This window comes from Bombina bombina, chromosome 1, assembly GCF_027579735.1.
Source record: "Bombina bombina isolate aBomBom1 chromosome 1, aBomBom1.pri, whole genome shotgun sequence".
Taxonomy (NCBI): Eukaryota; Metazoa; Chordata; class Amphibia; order Anura; family Bombinatoridae; genus Bombina; species Bombina bombina.
Window position 1 is genome coordinate 1,029,414,248 of NC_069499.1, and position 27,818 is coordinate 1,029,442,065.

The 27,818-nt window shown below is 38.9% G+C and overlaps 1 protein-coding gene across 1 annotated transcript in view; it reads left to right on the plus strand.

Annotated features, from left to right (window-relative positions):
* LOC128662693 (protein-glutamine gamma-glutamyltransferase E-like) overlaps positions 1–27,818 on the plus strand; it is a 135,673-nt gene that overhangs the window by 90,853 nt on the left and 17,002 nt on the right. Inside the window, exons 7-11 of the mRNA XM_053716580.1 lie at positions 15,999–16,134; positions 17,606–17,709; positions 24,990–25,232; positions 25,346–25,642; positions 27,643–27,800. Coding sequence (XP_053572555.1) covers positions 15,999–16,134; positions 17,606–17,709; positions 24,990–25,232; positions 25,346–25,642; positions 27,643–27,800 — 938 coding nt within the window. The remainder of the gene's footprint in view (positions 1–15,998; positions 16,135–17,605; positions 17,710–24,989; positions 25,233–25,345; positions 25,643–27,642; positions 27,801–27,818) is intronic.

Here is a 27,818-nt window from a genome sequence, read left to right on the forward strand (position 1 = left end):
GAGTTTACGAACAGTGGTCTTAAGACCACTTCTTCTTAACTCCTGTTTCCGGTGAGCCTGAAGGCTCGCGCGGAAACAAGGGGAACAGGGGCCATTAAATAGATGTGTTTTAAGTAAAAAGAAGAATTGACCTAGAAGATTGAGAACCTAAGGAAGAAATCATTCCTAGAATATGAAGATATTTATTATTTATCAAGGTGGAGAACCATGTTCTGCATAACCAAGTGAATACAATAATAATTGCTACTGTGAATGAGTAACCTGTCTATGGGATGGGCAGTTTGCAATCTGGCTCACTTACTGTCGACCTACATAAAATGAAGCCTTTTAGGAAAAGATGGGTGGACCTAAATAAAGTCAAAGAGTGGGGGTATGTGTGTTTACTACTGTAACCTCCAAAGAACGTATGTAACTTTAGATTGTTATATTAGCCCTTCAAAGTACCACCGCAGGCCAGCACAGTCTTTATGATTTACATCAAAATGGGCACTATGGGTGAAAGGACCTCCCGCTCTACTTGCGGTGCAATAGAGAGCAATGCTCCCTACCTAACTCACCCCAATTCAGCGTGTCTCTAGTGCAAGCCCTTTCGACGGGCGTCCAGCTCCTTGGCGTTCTCAAGCAGTTACGGGCGCTTCTCTGATGACGTCACTATTGGATCGCCTGAAGCCTGCAGGGATACAGCGGAGGTACTGGCAGCATACCAATCCTGTCCTGGATTGAACTTGGATCTGCTGGGAAGGTAGCAAGAGCAATGAAGAAAAGAGTCGATCCAGTTCCAGGGTAAAAACGAACTTTATTCCAATTGAGTAATTTAAAAACACAGATACGGGAAGCACCTTAGCAATATGAGTTGCAGCAGGCAGAGCAAAGGCTTACGCTTTTCGGCTTAGTGAGCCGTAATCATAGCCTAATGTGCTATTGCCTTTCTCACATTATAAAGGCACAGAGCATATTTCTATTGGCTAACCTTTAAAATCAGTAAAACAATTAATTGTCTGCTGTAACAATTAACCATTTAACAGCTACAGATTTGGTTTGAGCTCCAACAAATTTGTTTGAGCTCAAACCAAATCTGTAGCTGTTAAATGGTTAATTATTGCACACTCAAATGTGCAGTTAGGTGCAATGTGAACGAGACCTCGCATTCGCATTGCACAGAAGCTTTGCGTTCACAAGAGCATTATTCCATAGGCTCCAATAGGAGCCTTGTTCTCATGCAGTAAGACACCTAACACAGCGAAGGGGGTAAGTCATGCAGCGATGGGCAGCAAATTTAAATTTATATGAATATATACATATATATTTATGTGTTAATATATGTATATACACATATTAACACGTAAATATATTTGTATATAAGTATACACATATTTATTTACAGGGAACACACAGTTCCCCATAGACCACAATGTAAAGGCACTTTTCAGTGCTCTTTTTTTCTAACACTCCACACCCGCCAACTTTAACCCCTCATAACTGCTTTGTGCAGTTTTTTTTTAAATGTTCTTATTTTTTATTTTAAAAAAGGCACACTACACTGTTTTTGGGGGGCAATTGGGGGACATTTTAAAAAGGTCTGATTTCTGGTTAATTTTTTAAGAGCTTGCAGTAGCAATAACCAGCCACTTGTAATGACTGGTTATTTATTGCGCACCCGTAAATGGGCAAATTGCGATTAATTAGTGCTTCACTTGTAATCTAGCCCTTAATATCTCACATAAAATTTACCCTCATTCTCACCTAGATTACAAGTTTTGCGTTACGGTGCGGTACGGCTTTTAATGCTGAGGTGGGCTCAAGGAAGGCTGTTCTGGAGCTGATTTAAAAAAAAGAGTAATTAAAAGAACAAAGCAACAATCTTGTCTTCTTATGGTTTGATGCTTATAGGGATTTTATCATCTTTGGCACTTTATGATTATTATTATTATTATTATTATCATTTATGATTATAGCGCCGCCAAATTCCGTAGCTCTGGGTAGAGGTATACAATGACGAGGATTTGTGATAAATACAAGACAAATCTAGTACAGGAGGAAGAGGGCCCTGCTCCGGAGAGCTCACAGTCTACAGGTTTAGGGCGCAGAGACATAAGGTTGGGGTAGCTTGTCACATCGGTTGTAGTTGCAGCATTGAGTCAGGCAGTTCATGACTCACTAGTAATACACAAACTGTACCTTTTGGTGATAACACTAACAGCAACAGTTTTGAGCCTATGTTTCAGCTGCCACTAACACACGATTATCAGATTTTACCCCTTAAATAGAGGTAATGTATACAATTCTTTTTTGACGTTTTTAAAAGAGTAATAAAACTGTCCATTTTCCAACCATCTAATAATTAATAATAAATCTACTTCACAATACAGATCAACAATTTTAAAAATTTAAAGTAAGCAACAATCTTATCTTCTTATGGTTTGTTGCTTATAGTGATTTTATCATCTTTTCCGCCAGTAAAACACAAATATGTACCTTTTGGTGATAACAACACTCAGAGCTACAGTTTGGAGCCCTAGTTTCAGCTGCCACTAACACACAATGATTATCAGATTTTACACCTTTGGCTACTAGTAAGAGTAGAGAGCAGTGATTTAACCCCTTTGTAAAGTAATTTTATCCCCAACATGGCTGCCATAACATAGAGCAATTATGTAACCCTGTTTATTTAACTACAGTAGAGGATGGGATATATAAGAATAACAAATTCTTAAATTACAGAAACGTGTCATTATTTTATAGTGCTGACTCTTTACACAAAGTATTAAACTACTTAGCAATAGAAAATAAACAATGGGTGTAAAAAAATTAGATACCCCAAAAACAGAAAGGGAATTCAGCACTCTTTTCAAAGTCAATGTAAAAAAAGTATGCTTATTCAACCACAGCGAATTTAGATTAACAATTGCACATTTACAAAAGCTACAAAAAACTGTTGAAACACCATGAACCTTGTAAAATGCAGCACTGCTAAATATAAGGTTAAAGCGCTTGATGGAACACACATAGTATGACTCCATTTATCAAGCAGCGTTTGCTGCTTTGGAGGCCAATCATTTCAGGATCACCTGAAATGAAAATTAAGAACTGCGGCTCCTTGACCAACCTGTCCACCTCCTAAAAGATGGCTGATTTAAACCATTCCCATCTGATACAATCAGGATATTTGACAACCCCTGATAGCGGCAGATTGTGAGAGTAGGCTCTCTGCCTGCATCAAAAACCAATCATGTCCACTCGACCATTGTTAAATTGAGTCCATAATCTCTAGTCCATCACCCTATGGAATACCCTTTAGCAAATGCTCATGAGGCGAAAGTGCTTTGGCTAATTGGCTAACAATGGATCCACTGGAAAAACTATTAACATATGGGGATCAGTAACCTTCTCTGTTTTTATTTTTTTCTATTCTATTCTTTCTGTCATCTATATGCATCTCAGCTCATTCTATACAATTACGTCTCCGGAATTTCTAAGATGGCTACTGAAAGGTAGAATAATTTAAATGTACAGTCTTTCTGAAGGTGGCCATCTTCAAAAGGCCACTGCCACATTTTTAAGAAAATAGCTTTTGGTGATATTTACAGCTTTGTAGCTTCTAAGGGATATTTTTTTTTCAAATTATCTACAAAATCTACATGTTCAATTTTTAACAATATTTTTCCAGGTACAGTAATTCTAAATTTGGATTGGATAAACTTATTTTTTGCGAAACTACTGGGAACTAGTTGAACAAACCTTGTCAACCATTAACAAGAAGCATATGTTATAGCTCTCAATTACCAGCTAGCTCTCAGTAGTCCTAAGCTTATCTAGGTATGCTATTCAACAACTTATACCAACAGAACAAAGTACATTTGGTAAAATTGCATGCTCTATATCAACCATGAAATTTTACTTTTGTTTATGCTTTTGTGCTCATTTTCTTATTCCTTTTTAAAAAGAAGTTACATGAGCTTCTTAATTTATACAATCCATGATGATTGCTATTTATGCTGGCGCCGTAGTGATATAAAAACACTATAAGGTACCATTAAAGAAGAATGGTTTTATTTAGGAAAGAACATGACTGGCCCATTATATTGTTTTAACTAAAACAAAAACTCAACTTTCAAAGAACTATTATAGCATTAATATTCTTGTCCATAGCATTTTTAAGAAATTTAGTGAAATGGGGAAGAGAAAATTATTCTTTTGAGACCCATTCATTTTTCACCAATGTGAAAAATAGTCTACATTGGATTATATGGTTTTAGTGATAGTATATTATGGGGTCTATTTATATATGTGCGGACAGACATTATCCGCTATAGCGAACCATGTCCGCCGCACATCGATAAATGCCGACAGCATACGCAGTCGGCATTTATCATTGCACCAGCAGTTCTTGTGAACTGCTGGTGCAATACTGCTCCCTGCAGATTATCGGCCGCAAGCAGGGGTGTCAATCAACCCAATCGTACATGATCGGGCGGATTGCTATACGCTGCCTCAGAGGCGGTGTATGAGTTTACGAACAGCGGTCTTAAGACCACTTCTTCTTAACTCCTGTTTCCGGTGAGCCTGAAGGCTCGCGCGGAAACAAGGGGAACAGGGGCCATTAAATAGATGTGTTTTAAGTAAAAAGAAGAATTGACCTAGAAGATTGAGAACCTAAGGAAGAAATCATTCCTAGAATATGAAGATATTTATTATTTATCAAGGTGGAGAACCATGTTCTGCATAACCAAGTGAATACAATAATAATTGCTACTGTGAATGAGTAACCTGTCTATGGGATGGGCAGTTTGCAATCTGGCTCACTTACTGTCGACCTACATAAAATGAAGCCTTTTAGGAAAAGATGGGTGGACCTAAATAAAGTCAAAGAGTGGGGGTATGTGTGTTTACTACTGTAACCTCCAAAGAACGTATGTAACTTTAGATTGTTATATTAGCCCTTCAAAGTACCACCGCAGGCCAGCACAGTCTTTATGATTTACATCAAAATGGGCACTATGGGTGAAAGGACCTCCCGCTCTACTTGCGGTGCAATAGAGAGCAATGCTCCCTACCTAACTCACCCCAATTCAGCGTGTCTCTAGTGCGAGCCCTTTCGACGGGCGTCCAGCTCCTTGGCGTTCTCAAGCAGTTACGGGCGCTTCTCTGATGACGTCACTATTGGATCGCCTGAAGCCTGCAGGGATACAGCGGAGGTACTGGCAGCATACCAATCCTGTCCTGGATTGAACTTGGATCTGCTGGGAAGGTAGCAAGAGCAATGAAGAAAAGAGTCGATCCAGTTCCAGGGTAAAAACGAACTTTATTCCAATTGAGTAATTTAAAAACACAGATACGGGAAGCACCTTAGCAATATGAGTTGCAGCAGGCAGAGCAAAGGCTTACGCTTTTCGGCTTAGTGAGCCGTAATCATAGCCTAATGTGCTATTGCCTTTCTCACATTATAAAGGCACAGAGCATATTTCTATTGGCTAACCTTTAAAATCAGTAAAACAATTAATTGTCTGCTGTAACAATTAACCATTTAACAGCTACAGATTTGGTTTGAGCTCAAACAAATTTGTTTGAGCTCAAACCAAATCTGTAGCTGTTAAATGGTTAATTGTTGCACACTCAAATGTGCAGTTAGGTGCAATGTGAACGAGACCTCGCATTCGCATTGCACAGAAGCTTTGCGTTCACAAGAGCATTATTCCATAGGCTCCAATAGGAGCCTTGTTCTCATGCAGTAAGACACCTAACACAGCGAAGGGGGTAAGTCATGCAGCGATGGGCAGCAAATTTAAATTTATATGAATATATACATATATATTTATGTGTTAATATATGTATATACACATATTAACACGTAAATATATTTGTATATAAGTATACACATATTTATTTACAGGGAACACACAGTTCCCCATAGACCACAATGTAAAGGCACTTTTCAGTGCTCTTTTTTTCTAACACCCCACACCCGCCAACTTTAACCCCTCATAACTGCTTTGTGCAGTTTTTTTTTAAATGTTCTTATTTTTTATTTTAAAAAAGGCACACTACACTGTTTTTGGGGGGCAATTGGGGGACATTTTAAAAAGGTCTGATTTCTGGTTAATTTTTTAAGAGCTTGCAGTAGCAATAACCAGCCACTTGTAATGACTGGTTATTTATTGCGCACCCGTAAATGGGCAAATTGCGATTAATTAGTGCTTCACTTGTAATCTAGCCCTTAATATCTCACATAAAATTTACCCTCATTCTCACCTAGATTACAAGTTTTGCGTTACGGTGCGGTACGGCTTTTAATGCTGAGAAATTGGCCATTACGCTGGAATGGCCAGGAACTCATGTAACGAGTTGTGTCAGTAAAGCTGTAACGCAAGTATTTTAGCCTGTGATGCAACCTCCATTCCGCACTCATAAAATGACGTTTTTGTGTGGGATTTTCATAGCGCCGGTATTATAGGTTGTGGGTTCAGGCTAAAAAGCTTGCGTTACAGCCAAGCGCAGTAGTTATGGATTTTGCAAAACAAAAATGTTATACAAAACTCATAACTTAAGTATTACAAAGTACACTAACACCCATAAACTACCTATTAACCCTTAAACCTCCACCCTCCCACATCGCAAACACTATATTAAACCTATTAACCTCTAATCTGCTGCCCATCCACATTGCAACTATTAAATAAAGTTATTAACCCCTAATCTGCCACCCACCCACATCGCCAACACTGTTGAAATATATTAACCCCTAATCCGCCGCTCCCCGACATTGTGACACCTAAATAAATCTATTAACCCCTAAACCGCTGCCCCCCCACATCGCCAGCATTACAATAAAATATCAACCCCTAAACCTCCAAACCCCCCACATTGTAACTACTAAACTAAACCTATTAAACCCCTAGACCACCGGCACCCTCACATCTCAAAACACTAAATTAAACTATTAACCCCTTAACCTAACACCCCCCTAACTTTAAATTAAAATTACAATATAATTATATGTAAATAAATAAAAACTTACCTGTAAAATAAAAAAAAACTAACATTAAACTATAAATTAACCTAACATAACTATTGTAATAAAATAAAAAAATACTACCAATTAAAAACCGAAATTACGAATTTAAAAATACCTAACACTATGAAAAAAAATTAAAAATCTAAAATTACAAAAAATAATAAACACTAAATTACGAAAAATAAAAAACACCAAGCTTACAAAAAATAATAAACAAAATTATCAAAAATAACAACAATTACACCTAATCTAATAGCCCTATAAAAATAAAAAGCCCCCCCCCCGAAATAAACCCCCCCTCACCTACAATAAACTACCAGTAGCCTTTTAAAGGACATTTTTTTAGGGCATTGCCCTAAGTTAAACAGCTGTTTTACCTATAAAAGAATACAAAGTCCCCCAACGGTAAAACCCACCACTCAACTAACCCACCAAAAAAAAAAAACTAACTCTAAAAAATCCTAAACTACCCATTACCTTTGTATGGGGTGATTAGAACAGCCAATAGGATTTCAGAAGCTCTCATCCTATTGGCTGATTTGAATTTGAAGAATCAAATCAGCCAATAGGAATGCAAGGTACGCCATTTTGAAACGGCTACCTTGCATTCAACTTCAGTGTACGGAAGTGCAGGGTGGGATCGGCTTCCAGGATAACTCCGCTCCGCGCCGCCGGGATGAAGATTGAAGACGTTCCCACGATGGATGAAGGTGACGCCGCCTGGATGAAGACTTTTCACCACCTGGATGGGGATGGATGTCCGGACGTCTTATTCTTCATATATTCTGGGGTTAGTGTCAGGGGGTTTTTGTTTTTTTTTTGGGTGGTTTTTTTTTTTTTTAGATTAGGGATTTGCACTTGTAAAAGAGCTGAATGCCCTTTTAAGGGCAGTGAAAAAGAGCTGAATGCCCATACAAATGCCCCTTTAGGAGCAATGAGTTTAGGAATTTTTAGAGTTAGGTTTTTTATTTTGGGGGGTTGGTTGGGTGGTGGGTTTTACTGTGGGGGGAATTTGCATTTTTGTACAGGTAACAGCTGTTTAACTTAGGGCAATGCCCTACAAAAGGCCCTTTTAAGGGCTATTGGTAGTATATTGTAGGTTAGGGGTTGTTTTTATTTTGGGGGACTTTTTATTTTTATAAGGCTAGTAGATTAGGTGTAATTGTTTTTATTTTTGATAATTTAGTTTATTATTTTTTGTAATTTTAGATTTTTTATTTTTTTTTGTAGCGTTAGTTTTTTTTTTAATTTGTAATTTAGGTTTTTAATAGGTAGTATTTTTTTATTTTATTAGAATAGTTAGGTTAATTTATAGTTTAATGTTAGGTTTATTTTTATTTCACAGGTAAGTTTTTATTTATTTAAATATAGTTATATTGTAATTTTAATTTAAAGTTATGGGGGTGTTAGGTTTGGTGGTTAATAGTTTAATTTAGTGTTTTGCGATGTGGGGGGCAGAGGTCTAGGGTTAATAGGTTTAGTTTAGCAGTTAAGATGTGGTGGGCTGGAGGTTTAGGGGTTAATACTTTATTATAGTGTTGGCGATGTGGGGGTCGCGGTTTAGGGGTTAATAGGTTTATTTAGGTGTCGGCTATGTCGGGGAGCGGTGGTTTAGGGCTTAATATATTTAAATAGTGTTGCCAATGTGGGTGGACGGTAGATTAGGGGTTAATAACTTTATTTAATAGTCGTGATGTGGGTGGGCGGCAGATTAGGGGTTAATAAGTTTTAAATAGTGTTTGCGATGCGGGAAGGTGGCGGTTGAAGGGTTAATAGGTAGTTTATGGGTGTTAGTCTATTTTGTAATACTTTAGTTATGAGTTTTGCAAAACATTTTTGTTACTCAAAATCCATAACTACTGCTCTCAGATGGCGGTATGGCTCGTGTCGGTATAGAGCATAATGCAAGCTTTTTAGCCTGAACGCACAACCTGTAATACTGGCGCTATGAAAATCCTACACAAAAACATATTTTTTTGAGGGGGGAATGAAGGTTGCATTACAGGCTAAAATGCTTGCGTTACAGCTATACCGGCACGACTCGTAATAAGCGTTCCTGGCCATTCCAGTGTAATGGCCAATTTTTCTGTGTTAAAAGCCGTACCGCACTGTAACGCAAAACTTGTAATCTAGGTGTTAGTGTTTTTTTATCTTTTGTAATTTTAGATTTTTTTCTTTTTTTCGTAGTGTTAGGTTTTTTTAAATTTGTAATTTAGGTTTTTAATTGGTAGTATTTTTTAATTTTATTAGAATAGTTATGCTAGGTTAATTTATAGTTTAAAGTTAGGTTTATTTTTATTTCACAGGTAAGTTTTTATTTATTTAAATATAGTTATATTGTAATTTTAATTTAAAGTTAGGGGGATGTTAGGTTTAGGGGTTAATAGTTTAATTTAGTGTTTTGCGATGTGGGGGGCTGGCAGTTTAGGGTTTAATAGGTTTAATTAGTGGCGGCGATGTGGGGGGCCGGAGGTTTAGGGGTTAATAGGTTTATTTAAGAGCGGCGATATGGGAGGCTAAAGGATTAGGGGTTAATCATTTAATTTAATGTCAGCGGTGTTGGGAGCGGCAGATTAGGGGGTTAATAACTTTTATTAGTGTTGGCGATGTTGGGGGCGGCATATTAGGATTGTTTAGACTAGGGGTTTTTGTTAGGGTGTTAGGTTTAAACGTAACTTTTTTTCCCCCATAGACATCAATGGGGTTGCGTTACGGAGATTTTTCATCCCACGATCGCAGGTTTTAGTTTTTTTCTATCACTTTCTCCCCATTGATGTCTATGGGGGAAAGCGTGCACAAGCATGTCAAATCAGCCCTTGGATTTTGTTTGGTATATAGAGCTTAAGGCCACCATATTGCACGCACAAGGAGGCTTTTCAGTAACTCGTAATGGCAGTGCTATGGAGAGTGAAATAATGCAACTTTTATGGCGTTAGTTTCGCACCCTGTTTAGCACAAAACTCGTAATCTAGGAGAAAAAGAGGTAATGTATACTATTCTTTTTTTGACAACGTTTTTCAAAGAGTAATAAAACTGTTCATTTTCCAACCATATAATCCTATATAATAAAAGGCCAAGTGTGTTTGTCCGAAGCTGTCATGCGCAGTAGAGACTGAGCACAAGGACAAACACACTTGGCCTACCTCATCTGGTATCTGGCGTGGAGTGGGCGTGGACAGGGCGTGGGCCGGGCCGGATGCGCCGTGAGAGATAGAGAGCTCTAAAGAGGGGGGGGGGGAACAGAGAGAGCAGAAGAGGGGGGATAAAGAGAGGGGGGAGAGACAGCAAAAGAGAGGGGGGAGAAAGCAAAAAGGGGCATAGAGAGAGCAAAAGAGAGAGAGCAAAAGAGAGGGGGGAGAGAGAGCAGAAGAGGGGGAGAGAGAGCACAAAAGAGGGGGAGAGAGCACAAAAGAGGGGGAGAGAGCACAAAAGAGAGGGATGGAGAGAGAGAGCTCAAAAGAGAGGGGGGAGAGAGAGAGCAGAAGAGGGGGGATAAAGAGAGGGGGGAGAGACAGCAAAAGAGAGGGGGGAGAGAGCAAAAACGGGCATATAGAGAGCAAAAGAGAGGGGGGAGAGAGAGCAGAAGAGGGGGAGAGAGAGAGCACAAAAGAGGGGGAGAGAGCACAAAAGAGGGGGAGAGAGAGCTCAAAAGAGAGGGATGGAGAGAGAGAGAGCTCAAAAGAGAGGGGGGAGAGAGAGCGCAAAAGAGAAGGGGGAGAGAAAGCGCAAAAGAGAATGGGGAGAGAGCGCAAAAAAGAAGGGGGAGAGAGCACAAAAGAGAGGGGGAGAGAGCACAAAAGAGAGGGGGGAGAGAGAGCAAAAGAGGGGGTTGAGAGAGAGCAAAAGAGAGGGGGGAGAGCACAAAAGGGGGGAGAGCGCAAAAGAGGGGGAGAGAGCGCAAAAGAGAGGGGGGGAGAGTGCAAAAGAGGGGGATAGAGCGCAAAAGAGGGGGGAGAGAGCACAAAAGAGGGGGGAGAAAGAGCAAAAGAGAGGGGAAAGAGCGCAAAAGAGAGGCAAAAGAGCACAAAAGAGGGGGGAGAGCACAAAAGAGGGGAGAGAGAGCTCAAAAGAGCGGGGAGAGAGCACAAAATAGAGGGGGAGAGAGCGCAAAAAAGAGGGGGAGAGAGTGCAAAAAGAGGGTTAGAGAGTGCAAAAGAGGGGGAGAGAGCGCAAAAGAGGGGGGAGAGAGAGCAAAAGAGAGGGGAAAGAGCACAAAATAGAGGGGGGAGAGAGCGCAAAAGAGGGGGGAGAGAGAGAAAAAGAGGAGAGAGAGCAAAAGAGGGTGAGAGAGAGCAAAATAGGGGAGAGAGAGCAAAAGAGGGGGATAGAGAGAGAGCAAAAGAGGGGGGGGAGAAAGCAAAAAGGGGCATAGAGAGAGCAAAAGAGAGAGAGCAAAAGAGAAGGGGGAGAGAGAGCTTAAGAGGGGGAGAGAGAGAGCACAAAAGAGGGGGAGAGAGAGCTCAAAAGAGAGGGGGGGAGAGAGATAGCTCAAAAGAGAGGGGGAGAGAGAGCGCAAAAGAGAAGGGGGAGAGAGAGCGCAAAAGAGAATGGGGAGAGAGCGCAAAAGAGAAGGGGAGAGAGCACAAAAGAGAGGGGGGGAGAGAGCACAAAAGAGAGGGGGGAGAGATAGCAAAAGAGGGGGTTGAGAGAGAGCAAAAGAGAGGGGGGAGAGCACAAAGGGGGGCAGAGCACAAAAGAGAGGGGGAGAGAGCGCAAAAGAGGGGGAGAGAGTGCAAAAGAGGGGGGGAGAGCACAAAAGAGGGGGAGAGAGCACAAAAGAGGGGGGAAAAAGTGCAAAAGAGAGGGAAAATAGCACAAAAGAGGGGGGAGAGCACAAAAGAGGGGGGAAAGAGCGCAAAAGAGGGGGGGAGAGAGCGCAAAAGAGAGGGGGAGAGAGCGCAAAAGAGAGGGGGAGAGAGTGCAAAAAGGGGCATAGAGAGCACAAAAGAGGGGGAGAGAGCGCAAAAGAGGCGGAGAGAGCGCAAAAGAGGGGGGAAAGAGAGCAAAAGAGAGGGGAAAGAGCACAAAAGAGAGGGGGGAGAGAGCGCAAAAGAGGGGGGAGAGAGCGCAAAAGAGGGGGAGGGAGAGAAAAAGAGGAGAGAGAGCAAAAGAGGGGGAGAGAGAGCAAAATAGGGGAGAGAGAGCAAAAGAGGGGGAGAGAGAGAGAGAGCAAAAGAGGGGGAGAGAGCAGAAGAGGGTCGGGGAAGAGAGAGTGCAAAAGAGAGGTGGGAGAGAGAGGGAGCAAGGGCTGGAACCGCGGTACTTAAAAACATTGGCCCGTTTACACAGGCTTTAGGATTAGTCATTAATAATAATCTACTTAACAATACAGATCAAGAATTAAACATTTTTCAAGTAAGTAACAATCTTGTCTTCTTATGGTTTTTTGCTTATAGTGATTTTATCATCTTTGCCACAAGTAATACACGAGGCTGTACCTTTTGGTGATAACAACAACACTCAGAGCTACAATTTTGAGCCCTAGTTTCAGTTGCCACTAACACACAATGATTATCAGATTTTACACCTTCGGCTACTAGTAATAGAGAACAGTGATTTAACAACTTTGGCTGCTGTCACAGAAACGTAATTTTATCCCCAACATGGCAGTTATGTAACCCTCTTTATTTAACTACAGTAGAAGATGGGATACATAAGAATAACAAATGTTTAAATTATAGAAAAATGACTCTTTACACAAAGTATTAAACTATTAAGCAATAGAAAATACATAAGGCCAGATTACATGTTGAGCACAAAATATAGCTTCCTCATGAGACACGGCATGAGAACTAGAGCACCGAAGGAATGTAAAGTTGCGCAGTAATGGGCAACAAATATAAATATATATATGTATATGAATGTATACATATATATTTACAGAAATAACACAGCCCCCATAGACCGCAATGTAAAGGCACCTCACACTCGACACTTTTAACGCCTTATAACTGCTTTTAAAAAAATTTTAAATTTTTTTTTTGTAAACCTTTTATTTTGGAGGCAATTGGGGGACATTTAATAAATTAACTAGAGAGCTAATCTCTGGTTAATCTTCTGAGCACTAATTGCATGCAAGCTTGCGGTAGTAATAACCAGCCACTTGTAATTAGCGCTCCACTTGTAATCTAGCCCATAATGAGTAAATAAAAAATTAGATACCCCAAAAACAGAAAGGAAATTCAGCACTCTTTTCAAAGTCAATATAAAAAAGTATGCTTATTCAACCACAGCTAATTTAAACAAACAATTGCACATTTACAAAAGATACAAGAAAACAGTTCAAACACCATGAACCTGGTAAAATGCAGCACTGCTAAATATTAGGTTAAAGTGCTAGATGGTACACACATTGTAGGACTTCATTTATCAAGCAGCAATTGCTGCTTTGGAGGCCAATCATTTCAGGATCGCCTGAAATGAAAATCAAAAAGAAAAGGTGGCTGATTGAAAGCATCCTGATCCATCACCCTAGGGAATGCCCTATTGCAAAGGCTCATGGGGCAAAAGTGCTTTGACTAATCATCTGTAGCTTTTAAGGGGTGATTTTCAAATCATCTACAAAATCTTTATCCAGATTCTAGTTTGGCATTATAGCACAACCAAAGGCCCCCTGTTCAATTTTTAACAGTTTTTTTTTTCAGGTTCACATTTCTTGAAAAACTTTGCAGTTTTATTTTCACCCCTGGAAATGCTGATACTTTGAGTAAATTTGTTGAGTTAATAAGCATTTGTGTCCACACATAAAACAAATCTGAGGGGGGCAAAAAAAATTGCTTCAAGTATAATAATGTCAGTGACAACATGTGCAGCAAAAGAGAGTTGTCTGTTTTAAAAATGGTGGCTCAATGGCACCAAAAAGTGACTCTAATGGGTGCTTTTGCTTAAAAACCAGGAAGATAATTCCTCTAGATGCCCATGTAATTAATTATTTGGTAGGGGACCATCTTGAAGATGCCACCACCATGTTTGTTAAGAGACTCATTTTTGGCGGCATTTACAGTCTATATGCTGCTCAGAGCTGATTTTTTCAAATTCTCTAATGCACATTCAGCGTTAGGTATAAGGACATAGACCCTGTTCAAAGTAAACTGTGCTTTTGTTCAGGTAATTGTAACTTTGGATTGGATAAACCAATTGCTTTTAAATTTGGCAGTTTTCTTGTAATCAACATTTATTGGAAATAACACTTTCTGTAAAATGATTAAGTATTTTTTATGAGTTATAAAGTACTAAGAAATACAAGGTTAGATCAATAATAACAATAATCCTGTAATAGAAAGAAAACAGCTAGACCCATGTTTTTCCCCCAGTGTAAACAAACTTTTGCACACAGTGATGTGGCATGTTTATGCATTCCCAAAAAAAAGTTTGTTCCTGACTGTTCAGCCACTCATAAACACAGCATTCCTTCTTTTTTAATACACCTTCCACATTCCTTGCATTATTTTATTTGCAATGAATATAGGTGACATCACAAATTATTTTTCTAGCTGAAGCTGTCTAGCTGAGGACAATTTTACCTAAGAATGATTGATTATGGTGCAGATGGCATGCAGACTAACTCAACTATGAATGTTAATTTGCTTATATTATGCATTTCATATATTAACACTGAATAATCAAATCTAATTCTTAAAAGAATTGTTAGGGACTATACACTACACTGTTCCTTTCCTGACTTCACAAAGTTCAAACACAAACAGCTAACCTAGCCTCCTCCTCTTGATGCATCCTTCAAATCCATTTCTTCGTTGCATTGCCCACCTCCCTCTTCAGTGTCCCATGCTTTATTTTTATTTATGTATTTATTTTAAATATTTACTTCGTAGACATGTATATGAATGTATCTCTATGTTAAAGCTCTTTGCAGACCTTTTTTTTTCTCTAACATCTGAGACCTCATATCTTTGAGCAAAAAATAAATTTTTTATTAGATAGCGTTATAATGAGTGTAACTTTATTTTTAATGTATACCTTTTATTTGAGAATAACAGTTAACCACAGCTCTGAAGGTGCAATATCCTAATGCACGTTAAATTCAATTACTTTCAACCCTTATACACATGTTACTTCCAATGCGCACAATGCACACGATAAACCCAATATCGATTGCGCGTAACAGTTAGCGCGCCACTTGTATTCTAGCCATCTATTGAGAGCTTAAAGGGACAGTAAATGGAGATGCTAATAAAAAAAAATTGTACACAATGTTAATAGCGCATTATTTAAAAACTAGCGCTTATATAGCCTTTTTAAGCAGACACTCACATCATTCAAATCCATCAGTTGAATTAATGAGCAGGCAGGCAATGCAGCTGTACCACCCTTTCCTTAGCTTAGCATTGTAGCTCGCACACAAGGCAGATCAGGAAAAAGATATAGGAAATGTGCATGCACAGTATGCCAACAGGGATTCTAAACATATTTGTAAAAAGCTGACAAGAAAATATCACATGAACATCTCTATGTAAAATAAAAAGATACTTTACCTCAAAATGTAATTGATTGTTAGCCTCATCCTATTGTAAAGAGAAAATAAGTCAATCAGGATGCTTGTCTTGGGACTTTCATGGCAGTGTGTATTTGGAAAGTATTTTTCTCTTCAGTTTAAGGAAGTTTACTATTAAATCTTAGGAGCTTATGGTAAAATCTCACAAGATTACAAAATGCAAACTCAGCATTGATGATGCTGATTGGCTGTTTTTTGTTGTTGTTTGTTTGTTTGTTTTTTCCATCATGCATATGATAGTAAAATAATTTCTGAGATATAACTGCTTAAAAAGCACTTACTCTGGTGAGCAGAAGAAATTTTGAGGTAAAATAATTTCTTTTTTTTACACAGAGATAGTGATATATCTTTTATTCAGCTAGTTACAGATGCTTCATCACTTACACATGATTTACTCTACAGGTAACATGTGCCTTAAAGCTTTTTATAACAATATTGGTTCATGCGTAATCCTAAACTGTTTTTTTTCCTCAGTCAGTAGGGCCCTGGGTTTACCATGCCGTGTGATTACTAACTTTGCGTCAGCCCACGACTCAGATAACAGCCTGGAAATCGAGAATTATTATAATGTGTCAGGAGAACTTGCAGAAAGAAGTAATGATAGCATCTGGTAATTATCTCTTAATGCTGCTAAGTACAAAGTCACCGCCCTTCTCTTTTATCCTGACAGTTTCACATTTGAGCTTCATTATTATGAGTCTACATTTTATTACTAGGTGTGGTTTAAATAATATAGCCATAGTTTTTTACAGAGTTGCTTCTTTACACCAGCTCAGGGAGCCATCTAGTGGTAAACTTATGATGATGCACATAAACACAGATGCAAACAGAATGTATTTCTAAGACAAATTATGCAGTGATGTATGGAGGTTAATTATTTATAATTCCTCATATAATGGTTAGATTTAATTTGTTTTGAAAACTAGACTACATAATTTTAATCATTTGACTTTTTAAAATGAAAAAGTAAAACAACATAGGGACAGTTTACCATGGGATTGTTATTGTTTTAAAAGATAGATAATCCCTTCATTACCCATTCCCCAGTTTTGCATAACCAACACGGTTATATTAATACACTTTTTACCTTTGTGATTACTTTGTATCTAAGCTTCTGCAGACTGCCCCCTTATTTCAGTTATTTTGACAGACTTGCATTTTAGCCAATCAGTGCATAACTCCACGTAAGTGAGCAAAATGTTATCTATATGGAACACATGAACTAGCACTGTCTAGCTGTGAAAAACTGTCAAAATACACTGAGACAAGAGGCCGCCTTCAGGAACTTAGAAATTAGCAAATGAGCCTACCTCGGTTTAGTTTTCAACAAAGAATACCAAGAGAACAAAGCACATTTGATGATAAAAGTAAATTGGAAAGTTGTTTAAAATTGCATGCCCTATCTGAATCATAAAAGTTTAATTTTGACTAGACTATCCCTTTAAAGGGACACTGCACTTTAACATCGGTTAACCTTAATGTGTTTCCAATAATTTGGTATACCAGCCACAGAGTTTAAAATGCATTGGAAATGTCTCCTTGGGCTGAATTTTCAGAAAGAGTAGGCATCCTTATCTATTGATCTATATGCATGTGTCTTTTTATCTTATCATTTTGTGTATGTACAAAGTATTATACTTAAAGGGATAAACTGAAAATAAACATGTTAGTATCTGTCACTTCCACCACCCACCACCATGCTGCTGATTTGTTTTTGCATAGCTTTTCTTTAGAGAATCTAAAAATATTCATATTTTCAGTACATGGGATGGTTTTAACAGATAAAATCAGCTATTTAAAATGACAAAATATAGGTAAAGGAGCCATTAGTAAGCAATTGAATACACTCCAGAAGATAAAAAAAATGGATAATTGGGAACACATTAAAGGGGAGCAAATTTTACAGTACAAAGTCCCATTAAGGGAATTAAAACTAAATTTGTAATGGTATCTTCAGTGTGAGTGGGTAAAATCTTAACAGAACACTGGGTTACAAGAAAAAGCATCTAAAGTAGAGATCTGCCTGTGATTTTGTAAGCAATAAAATATTGAATAAACTTTCATTTCCTTCCCCATCAAAGGAATTTCCATTGTTGGAATGAAAGCTGGTTTTGGCGATCAGATCTTGGACAGAAATATGGTGGATGGCAGATCTGGGACTCAACTCCCCAGGAGAAGAGTAATGGTAACAGTAAACAGACCAAAAGTAACCATCGGGAAAAATATATCCAGATAAAGGGATTTTGAGTGTTCTGTTAAAACTGTTTAATTTGATTATTATTTAAAGAATTAACAACATGTGCCCTAGTTTTGTGGCCATAGGGGAAAGGGGAAGTAAAAATGTGTGCTTTTGGGGTGAAGCAGAATGTGGGGACCCTGCAGCCTAAATCTGGCCCTCTGCCACTGAACATTTGTGGAGATATATTATTTATTTAATAGTCATACATTTATATGCCACTCTTAAGGCTTCTAAAATATTGATCTGCTGCCTCCATGTGCTAGGAAGTCGACCATCACTGATTTAAAGTAACAAAAAGCATGTTTAAGTGCAGCTGATGCCTAGGGATATACAAAGGAGTGTTTCCCTCAAGGCAAATATCCCTTTTTCAAAAACAAAAACTAGGGACTGTCTTGACTATTCCCACAGTCTGTACCAACTCTGCCTGCAGTACACCTGCATCTCCATCCCTCTGGTTGTAGTCCTGACCAAAAAACACCTCAAAACCTGCCCAAAAGTGATCCTCATCCCCCAGTTCTTAAAGGTTTTAGTAAAATCTTGGGAGGTATGCATACATTTCTCACTGGCTGATAAAGACAACTCCCCACCCCACCCCCCACGCTCTGTAGGTAGACTTGAATAAGCCTTGTGGGCCCGATCCGATATAAATCGTCGCCTGCAAAAGCCGGCGACGCCAAAATTTGCACTGGTTTGGTATCACATATACAACGTAACATAGAAGTTACGCTCGTATATTTCTGCCTTCGACCATAGTTTTTTGGCCCATAGACAGGTATACCAAACCAGCGCAATTTGGTATCCAATTTACAGCGTAAGGACTTACGTGGCGAAAATGGAGAAATCCTACTCCATTTTCACCTCGCCACAAATTGCAGGCGTAGTAAGCCTTACGCTGTCTATTGGAGCCCTGTAACTCCCTAAACTAGCTGCAAAATAAAACCTTACACCTAACGCATGCGCAATGTCTATCTACCTGTCAACCGCGATCCCCCGCCACAATCCCTAATAAAGTATTTAACCCATAAACCACCACTCCCGGACCCCGCCACCACCTACATTAAATGTATAACCCCCTAATGTGAGCCCCTACACCGCCGCCATCTACATTACCTACCCCCTAATGTAACCCCCTACACCACCGCCATCTACATTACCTACCCCCTAATGTGAGCCCCTACACTGCCGCCATCTACATTACCTACCCCTAATGTGAGCCCCTACACCGCCGCCATCTACATTACCTACCCCCTAATGTGAGCCCCTACACCGCCGCCACCTATATTAAATTATTAACCCCTAATCTAATCCCCCTACACCGCCGCCACCTATATTAAAATATTAACCCCTAATTTAATCCCCCTATACCGCTGCCACCTATATTAAATTAATTAACCCCTAAAATACTAAACTATCCCTACCACTAAACCTAAGTCTAACCCTACAAATAGCCCTGAAAAGGGCTTTTTGCGTGGCATTACCCCAAAGTAAACAGCTCTATTGTCAGCCCTTAAAAGGGCTTTTTGCGGGCCATTGCCCTAAAGTAACCAGCTCTTTTACCAGCCCTTAAAAGGGCTTTTTGCGGGGCATTGTCACAAAGTAAACAGCTCTTTTGCCTCTAATCTAAATCCCCCTACACCGCCGCCACCTATAATAAATGTATTAACCCCTAATCTAATCCCCCTACACCGCCGCCACCTATATTAAATACATTAACCCCTAATCTAATCCCCCTACACCGCCGCCACCTATATTAACTATATTAACCCTAATTATATTAGGGTTAATATAGTTAATATAGTTATTATATTATTTATATATATATATATATATATATATATATATATATATATATATATATATATATATATATATATATATATATATATATATTAAGTATAATAACCCTATCTAACTCTAACACCCCTAACTAAATTCTTATTAAAATAAATCTAATTAATATTAATATTATTAATTAAAATATTCCTATTTAAATCTTAATACTTACCTATAAAATAAACCTTAAGATAGCTACAATATAATTAATAATTACATTGTAGCTATTTTAGGGTTTATATTTATTTTACAGGTAACTTGGTATTTATTTTAACTAGGTACAATAGCTATTAAATTGTTAATAACTATTTAATAGCTACCTTGTTAAAATAATTACCAATTTACCTGTAAAATAAATCCTAACCTAAGTTACAAATACACCTACACTATCAATAAATTAAATAAACTACAAATATCTAAACTAAAATACAATTAAATTCACTAAACTAAATTACAAAAACAAACAAACACTAAATTACAAAAAATAAAAAAGATTACAAGAATTTTAAGCTAATTACACCTATTCTAAGCCCCCTAATAAAATAATAAAGCCCCCCAAAATAAAAAAATGCCCTACCCTATTCTAAATTAAAAATTAACCAGCTCTTTCACCAGCCCTTAAAAGGGCTTTTTGCGGGGCATGCCCCAAAGTAAACAGCTCTTTTGCCTGTAAAAAAAGACACAATACCACCCCCCAACATTAAAACCCACCACCCACATACCCCTACTCTAAACCCACCCAAACCCCCCTTAAAAAAACCTAACACTAAGCCCCAGAAGATCTCCCTACCTTGAGTCATCTTCACCCAGCCGAGCCGAACTCTTCATCCAATCCGGGCGATGTCTTCATCCAAGCGGCAAAGAAGAAGTCTTCCATCCGGCGATGTCTTCATCCAAGCGGCAAAGAAGAAGTCTTCCATCCGGCGATGTCTTCATCCAAGCGGCAAAGAAGAGGTCCTCCATCGGGGCGAAGTCTTCCTCCAAGCGGCATCTTCAATCTTCTTTCTTCAGCCCTCCTACGCGGAACATCCAGCTGGCCCAATGACTGAACGACGAATGAAGTATCCTTTAAATGACGTCATCCAAGATGGCGTCCCTCGAATTCCGATTGGCTGATAGGATTCTATCAGCCAATCGGAATTAAGGTTCCGATCAGCCAATAGAATGTGAGCTCAATCTGATTGGCTGATTCAATCAGCCAATCAGATTTTCTTACCTTAATTCTGATTGGCTGATAGAATCCTATCAGCCAATCGGAATTCGAGGGACGCCATCTTGGATGACGTCATTTAAATTATACTTCATTCGTCGTTCAGTCGTCGGGCCAGCTGGATGTTCCGCGTAGGAGGGCTGAAGAAAGAAGATTGAAGATGCCGCTTGGAGGAAGACTTCGCCCCGATGGAGGACCTCTTCTTTGCCGCTTGGATGAAGACATCGCCGGGATAGAAGACTTCTTCTTTGCCGCTTGGATGAAGACATCGCCCGGATTGGATGAAGAGTTCGGCCCGGCTGGGTGAAGACGACTCAAGGTAGGGAGATCTTCTGGGGCTTAGTGTTAGGTTTTTTTAAGGGGGGTTTGGGTGGGTTTAGAGTAGGGGTATGTGGGTGGTGGGTTTTAATGTTGAGGGGTGGTATTGTGTTTTTTTTTACAGGCAAAAAAGCTGTTTACTTTGGGGCATGCCCCACAAAAAGCCCTTTTAAGGGCTGGTAAAAGAGCTGGTTAATTTTTAATTTAGAATAGGGTAGGGCATTTTTTTATTTTGGGGGGCTTTATTATTTTATTAGGGGGCTTAGAATAGCTGTAATTAGCTTAAAATTCTTGTAATCTTTTTTTATTTTTTGTAATTTAGTGTTTGTTATTTTTTGTAATTTAGTTTAGTGAATTTAATTGTATTTTAGTTTAGATATTTGTAGTTTATTTAATTTATTGATAGTGTAGGTGTATTTGTAACTTAGGTTAGGATTTATTTTACAGGTAAATTGGTAATGTAATTATTTTAACAAGGTAGCTATTAAATAGTTATTAACTATTTAATAGCTATTGTACCTAGTTAAAATAAATACCAAGTTACCTGTAAAATAAATATAAACCCTAAAATAGCTACAATGTAATTATTAATTATATTGTAGCTATCTTAGGGTTTATTTTATAGGTAAGTATTTAGATTTAAATAGGAATATTTTAATTAATAATATTAATATTAATTAGATTTATTTTAATAAGAATTTAGTTAGGGGTGTTAGAGTTAGATAGGGTTATTATACTTAATATATATATATATAATATAATAACTATATTAACCCTAATATAATTAGGGTTAATATAGTTAATATATATATTATAATAACTATATTAACTATATTAACCCTATTATAATTAGGGTTAATATAGTTAATATAGGTGGCGGCGGTATAGTGGGATTAGATTAGGGGGTAATGTATTTAATATAGGTGGCGGCGGTGTAGGGGGATTTAGATTAGATGCAAAAGAGCTGATTACTTTGTGACAAAGCCCTGCCAAAAGCCCTTTTAAGGGCTGGTAAAAGAGCTGATTACTTTAGGGCAATGGCCCGCAAAAAGCCCTTTTAAGGGATGACAATAGAGCTGTTTATTTTGGGGTAATGCCACGCAAAAAGCCCTTTTCAGGGCTATTTGTAGGGTTAGACTTAGGTTTAGAGGTAGGGATAGTTTAGTATTTTAGGGGTTAATTAATTTAATATAGGTGGCGGCGGTATAGGGGGGTTAGATTAGGGGTTAATTAATTTAATATAGGTGGAGGCGGTATAGGGGGATTAGATTAGGGTTAATAAATGTAATATAGGTGGCGGCGGTGTAGGGGGATTTAGAATAGGGGTTAATTAATTTAATACAGCTGGCGGCGGGGTAGGGGGATTTAAATTAGGGGTTAATAATTTTAATATAGCTGACGGCGGGGTAGGGGGATTCAATTAGGGGTTAATAATTTTAATATAGCTGGCGGCGTGGTAGGAGCTCACATTAGGGGGTAGTTAATGTAGCTGGCGGCGGGGTATGAGCTCACATTAGGGGGTAGTTAATGTAGGTGGCGGCGGGGTAGGAGCTCACATTAGGGGGTAGTTAATGTAGCTGGCGGCGGGGTAGGAGCTCACATTAGGGGGTAGTTAATGTAGCTGGTGGTGGGGTAGGAGCTCACATTAGGGGGTAGTTAATGTAGCTGGCGGCGGGGTATGAGCTCACATTAGGGGGTAGTTAATGTAGGTGGCGGCGTGGTAGGAGCTCACATTAGGGGGTAGTTAATGTAGCTGGCGGCGGGGTATGAGCTCACATTAGGGGGTAGTTAATGTAGGTGGCGGCGGGGTAGGAGCTCACATTAGGGGGTAGTTAATGTAGCTGGCGGCGGGTAGGAGCTCACATTAGGGGGTAGTTAATGTAGCTGGTGGTGGGGTAGGAGCTCACATTAGGGGGTAGTTAATGTAGCTGGCGGCGGGGTATGAGCTCACATTAGGGGGTAGTTAATGTAGGTGGCGGCGGGGTAGGAGCTCACATTAGGGGGTAGTTAATGCAGGTGGCGGCGGGTAGGAGCTCACATTAGGGGGTAGTTAATGTAGCTGGTGGCGGGGTAGGAGCTCACATTAGGGGGTAGTTAATGCAGGTGGCGGCGGGGTAGGAGCTCACATTAGGGGGTAGTTAATATAGGTGGCAGCGGGGTAGGAGCTCACATTAGGGGGTAGTTAATGTAGCTGGCGGCGGGGTAGGAGCTCACATTAGGGGGTAGTTAATGTAGCTGGCGGCGGGGTAGGAGCTCACATTAGGGGGTAGTTAATGTAGCTGGCGGTGGTGTAAGGGGCTCACATTAGAGGGTAGTTAATGTAGGTGGCGGCGGGGTCCGGGAGCGGCGGTTTAGGGATTAATAACTTTATTAGGTGTCGGCGGGGTCCGGGAGCGGCGGTTTATGGGTTAATACATTTTTTATTATTATGAGAGTGAGGGGGGATAGCGGATAGAGGGTTAGACGTGTCGGGCTATGTTTGGGAGGCGTGTTAGACAGTACGGGAGATTTTATAACTTAGTCAGGTTTTGTAGGCGCCGGCAGTTTCTAAAGTGCCGTAAGTCACTGGCGAGTCCAGAAATTTGTACTTACGCAGATTTCTGGACATCGCTGGTTTATCAGACTAACGGCACTTTAGCATCTGACGGCGCCGTATATGGGATAGCTCGAGTTGCGAGCTGAAACTACGGGCGGCAGGGGTTCCCTCGCTTGCGCCGCAAACTACGATCTATATCGGATCTCTCCCCAAGTGTTAAAACAAAAAGTAGTTTAATTCAGGAAAGAAGTATACATTTAAAAAATAACATAAACTAAAATACAATTTTTCATATGCTACAAAGAAGACATTCCGGTCAAAATTTAAATGCACATAGATGAATTACATCTTTGAATAAAAACATATTTGCACTATACATGCATTAGCAAAAATGCTTCTAGTAAACGTTATCACTGTTTTAATGCTATCATTGTTCTCTGCACGTGCATATGAAGCTCAAGCATAGCTAGATATTCTCAGTGCACCAGCATTTTAAATACTGCAGTTGCTCAGAGAGCCAATGGGCTTCTATCATGTCAGCAATTAATTACCGGATGATAAAAGCACCTTAGGCACAGATCATACTTAAAGGGGAACAGATCATACTTAAAGGACTTCATATATGTATGTGTGAGTATATATATATATATATATATATATATATATATATAAAACATGGAAGGGAATTTGGGTTCAGTGTCCCTTTAAATACACTTTTGAAATAGTTATAAATTGTATTAAACACATTTTTGCTAATACATGTACTGTATATTGCCAAATGCTTCAATTCAAAACTGAAATGCATCCATATGGATTACAATTTTGTAATGTCTCTTTAACACACAAAGAAGGCATTTTCAGGAACTTTTCTGTTCACAGCGGCAGACTTTTAACGCATGCATCCATTTTGCATTGTGATCAGCCAGAAAGCAAAAAAAGCCATTTTGGAAGCAAATCTCTGATTGATTGTGTCATATTAGAAACAGAATGGTAATAATATCTACTCCTTGGGGCCACGCGAGCCTTCCGACTTGCCGGAATCAGGAGTTAAGAAGCAGCAGTCTTTAACTCATCTGCCACCTCTGAAGTGGCGGACTGCAATCATCCCGATCAGATACTATTGGGATGAATGACACCCCCTGCTAGCGTCTGATTGGCCGCGAAAGTGCAAGGGGCGGCATTGCACAAGCATTTCACAAGAAATGCTTGTGCAATGATAAATGCTACAGCGAATCATGTCGGCCCCCTTATGTCTGGGCTTGTCACTAATGAGTGATTAGCAACAGGAGATCTACACAAATATGTTTAATTTTTACTTTTTTTCTGTAGGTATTTACCAGCTGGGCCCCACCTCTCAATATGCAGTTAAAGAAGGTGACTTAAATAAAATGTATGACACCCGGTTTGTATTTTCCGAGGTGAATGCGGATGTGGTAAATTATATTGTTCAGAGTAATGGAAGCGTAAGTAAAGGAAATACTCTGACTTCATATGTCGGCAAACTAATCTGCACGAAGGCCGTGGGCAAGAAATCTATAAACAATGTTACATCCGAGTACAAGTATGCAGAAGGTACAACCATATTCATTGATGACCACACAGTCTGACGCAAAAAAAAGTATTGTCCTAAAAGAAATAGTTCAAATATATTGAAATTATTATTATTATTATTTTTGTTTGTTTAGGTACAGCCAGAGAGAGAGAGATTTATAATAAAGCTCTTGGCAGGACTGGGTTTATCACCTTGTCAGCTGAAGGAAGATCAGCTTCAAGAAAACAAACTCATGTGTCCGGCGGGTTAATTGTTTCTGGATCGCCAATGGTTGGTGACGATATCACAGTAAAATTGACTCTAAGGAATTTAACTTCTAAGGATAAAAATGTCACAGCAAACATGAGTGCATTTGCTATTGTATACAACAAAGCTGTAAGAAAACCCATTTTTAAGGATTCTGTGGCTGTACCTCTCAGACCAAGTGAAGGTATATTATATTTAACTAGGTTCAAAACTTTACAACATGTTTTTCCAATTGCTATCAAAAAGAGTGGTAGCTATAAAGCATTATTGCCACTACTTTAAAGAGAAATCTTAAAGGGACATGAAGCCCAAAATGTTTCTTTCATGATTCAGATAGAACATATAATGTTAAAAAAGTTTCCAATTTACTTATTTTATCAAATTTGCTTTATTCTCATGTTATTCTTTGTTGAGGAGATATCTGAATAGTTAGCATGCATATATCTGGAGCACTACATGACAGGAAATAGTGCTGCAATCTAGTGCTCTTGATCATGTATTACATTTCAAAACTGCAGCCATACAGTGCACACCCCTGAGCTTACTTTCCTGCTGTTCAACAAAGGATAACAAAAAAACAAAGAAAATGTGATAATAGAAGTACATTGGAAAGTTGTTTAAAAGTGTATGTTCTATAGGAATTATGAAAAAAAAGTGGGGTTTTATGTCATTTTAATATTGATAGCAGATAATAATTGTGTCTGTCCTGTTAAATACATTTCTATACTGTAGTTTTCAATCTAGATATTCATCCAGGTCAGGATTTATAGAATCCAAAGCTTTAGCTCAGCTCATTAAACATTAGCTATACCCATTCTGATAGAACTTAAAAGTGGGCCTGCTGTGATGAATCAAGAAATATGTATGAGAAACATGTGTGCATACTATTTTTAACTGCATTACACAGTTATTTATAACTATTCAGCAACAATAATGAATAAAAATGTAAAAGCACTCCCATGTGCTATTGTAGTAGGACTGGACAGTTTTAGGGGCTCAGATCACTGGTATCCACGATACAGCCACATAAATCCTGCACACCAGTGATCTGAGTCACACACTGTCTGCCTGCAATAGCACATAGGATACCTTTTACATTTGGGATATCATTCTAACTTTGCTATTTGTGGAATAGTCATGCAGTGTTACACTTTGTGGTATATTTAAGAAAGTATGGGCAGACAAGATCCCAGTCAGGGAACCTGTCCACCCACAATCCCAAACAGTGATGCAGTATTAGCTGGCTGTTTAATATTGCATAAGAGATCTCTGATCAGCCAAGGGGGATTTTAATCTGGTTAGGGATCCAATATCTTATCCCCAATGCTTCTTACATTACAGCTCCAACACTGTGAATGCAGCTTCATAAATGTACACTATGTGGCATCTTCTTTTGTTTCTTATATTTTTCAGTTTGATTTCTGACATTGTGCCAAAGGGGCATATTTATCAAGCTCCGTATGGAGCTTGAGGCCCCTAAAGACTGCTGCTCCATAACTTGTCCACCTGCTTTGAGGCGGCGGACAGAAATCAACCCGATCAAAACCCCCTTCTAGCGGCTGATTGGCCTTCGAATCTGCAGGGGGGGGGGGGGCATTGCACCAGCAGTTCACAAGAACTGCTGGTGCAATGATAAATGCAGACAGCGTATGCTGTCGGCATTAATTGATGTGCAGTGATGTGCAGCGGACGCTACTTCGTCCGCTCGCACATTGTTAAATATGCCTCAATGGTCTTCATTAAAGTGCTGCCCCCCGTGGAACTCAAGATAACTATTTGGAGTTTTATTTATTTTTAGCTTTGTTTGATTTGAACTTTGGGAGTTTATAATTTTAAATTGCCTTTTTTTTCCTGACCTCTACAAAGGCCTTCTGTTTGGAGACATTAGCTATTTATTTTAGTATTAGCTATAATCCATTAGGAGAGGAAATCGCAAAATAAGGTGCCATTGTTAGTGATGGTATCAAACTACGTCGCCTAATACTTCACTAATATTTTTATTTTATCTTGTAAAAATGGAAATGGCAGAATTCATGTTACAATTCAAAAAGAGTCAAAGGTTGCTACTGTCTCTAGATTCCCACAGTTGTTCAACTTAGAAACTTATTTGAGATCTGAGTCTTACCTTAAATTTATACTTTTATTTCTTTTTTCAGTCTTTCTAATTTTAAACTATTTTTCTAGAAAAAGAGATACCAATACAGATTACATATCATGACTATGACAATAAATTGACCACTGACAAAATGATTCAAGTAATAGCTGTGTGTCAAGTTGAAAATGAGGAGGATTTGTTCATCGAAACAAGTTTAACCTTACAGACTCCACCCATTCAAATTCAGGTATTCCATTTTAACATA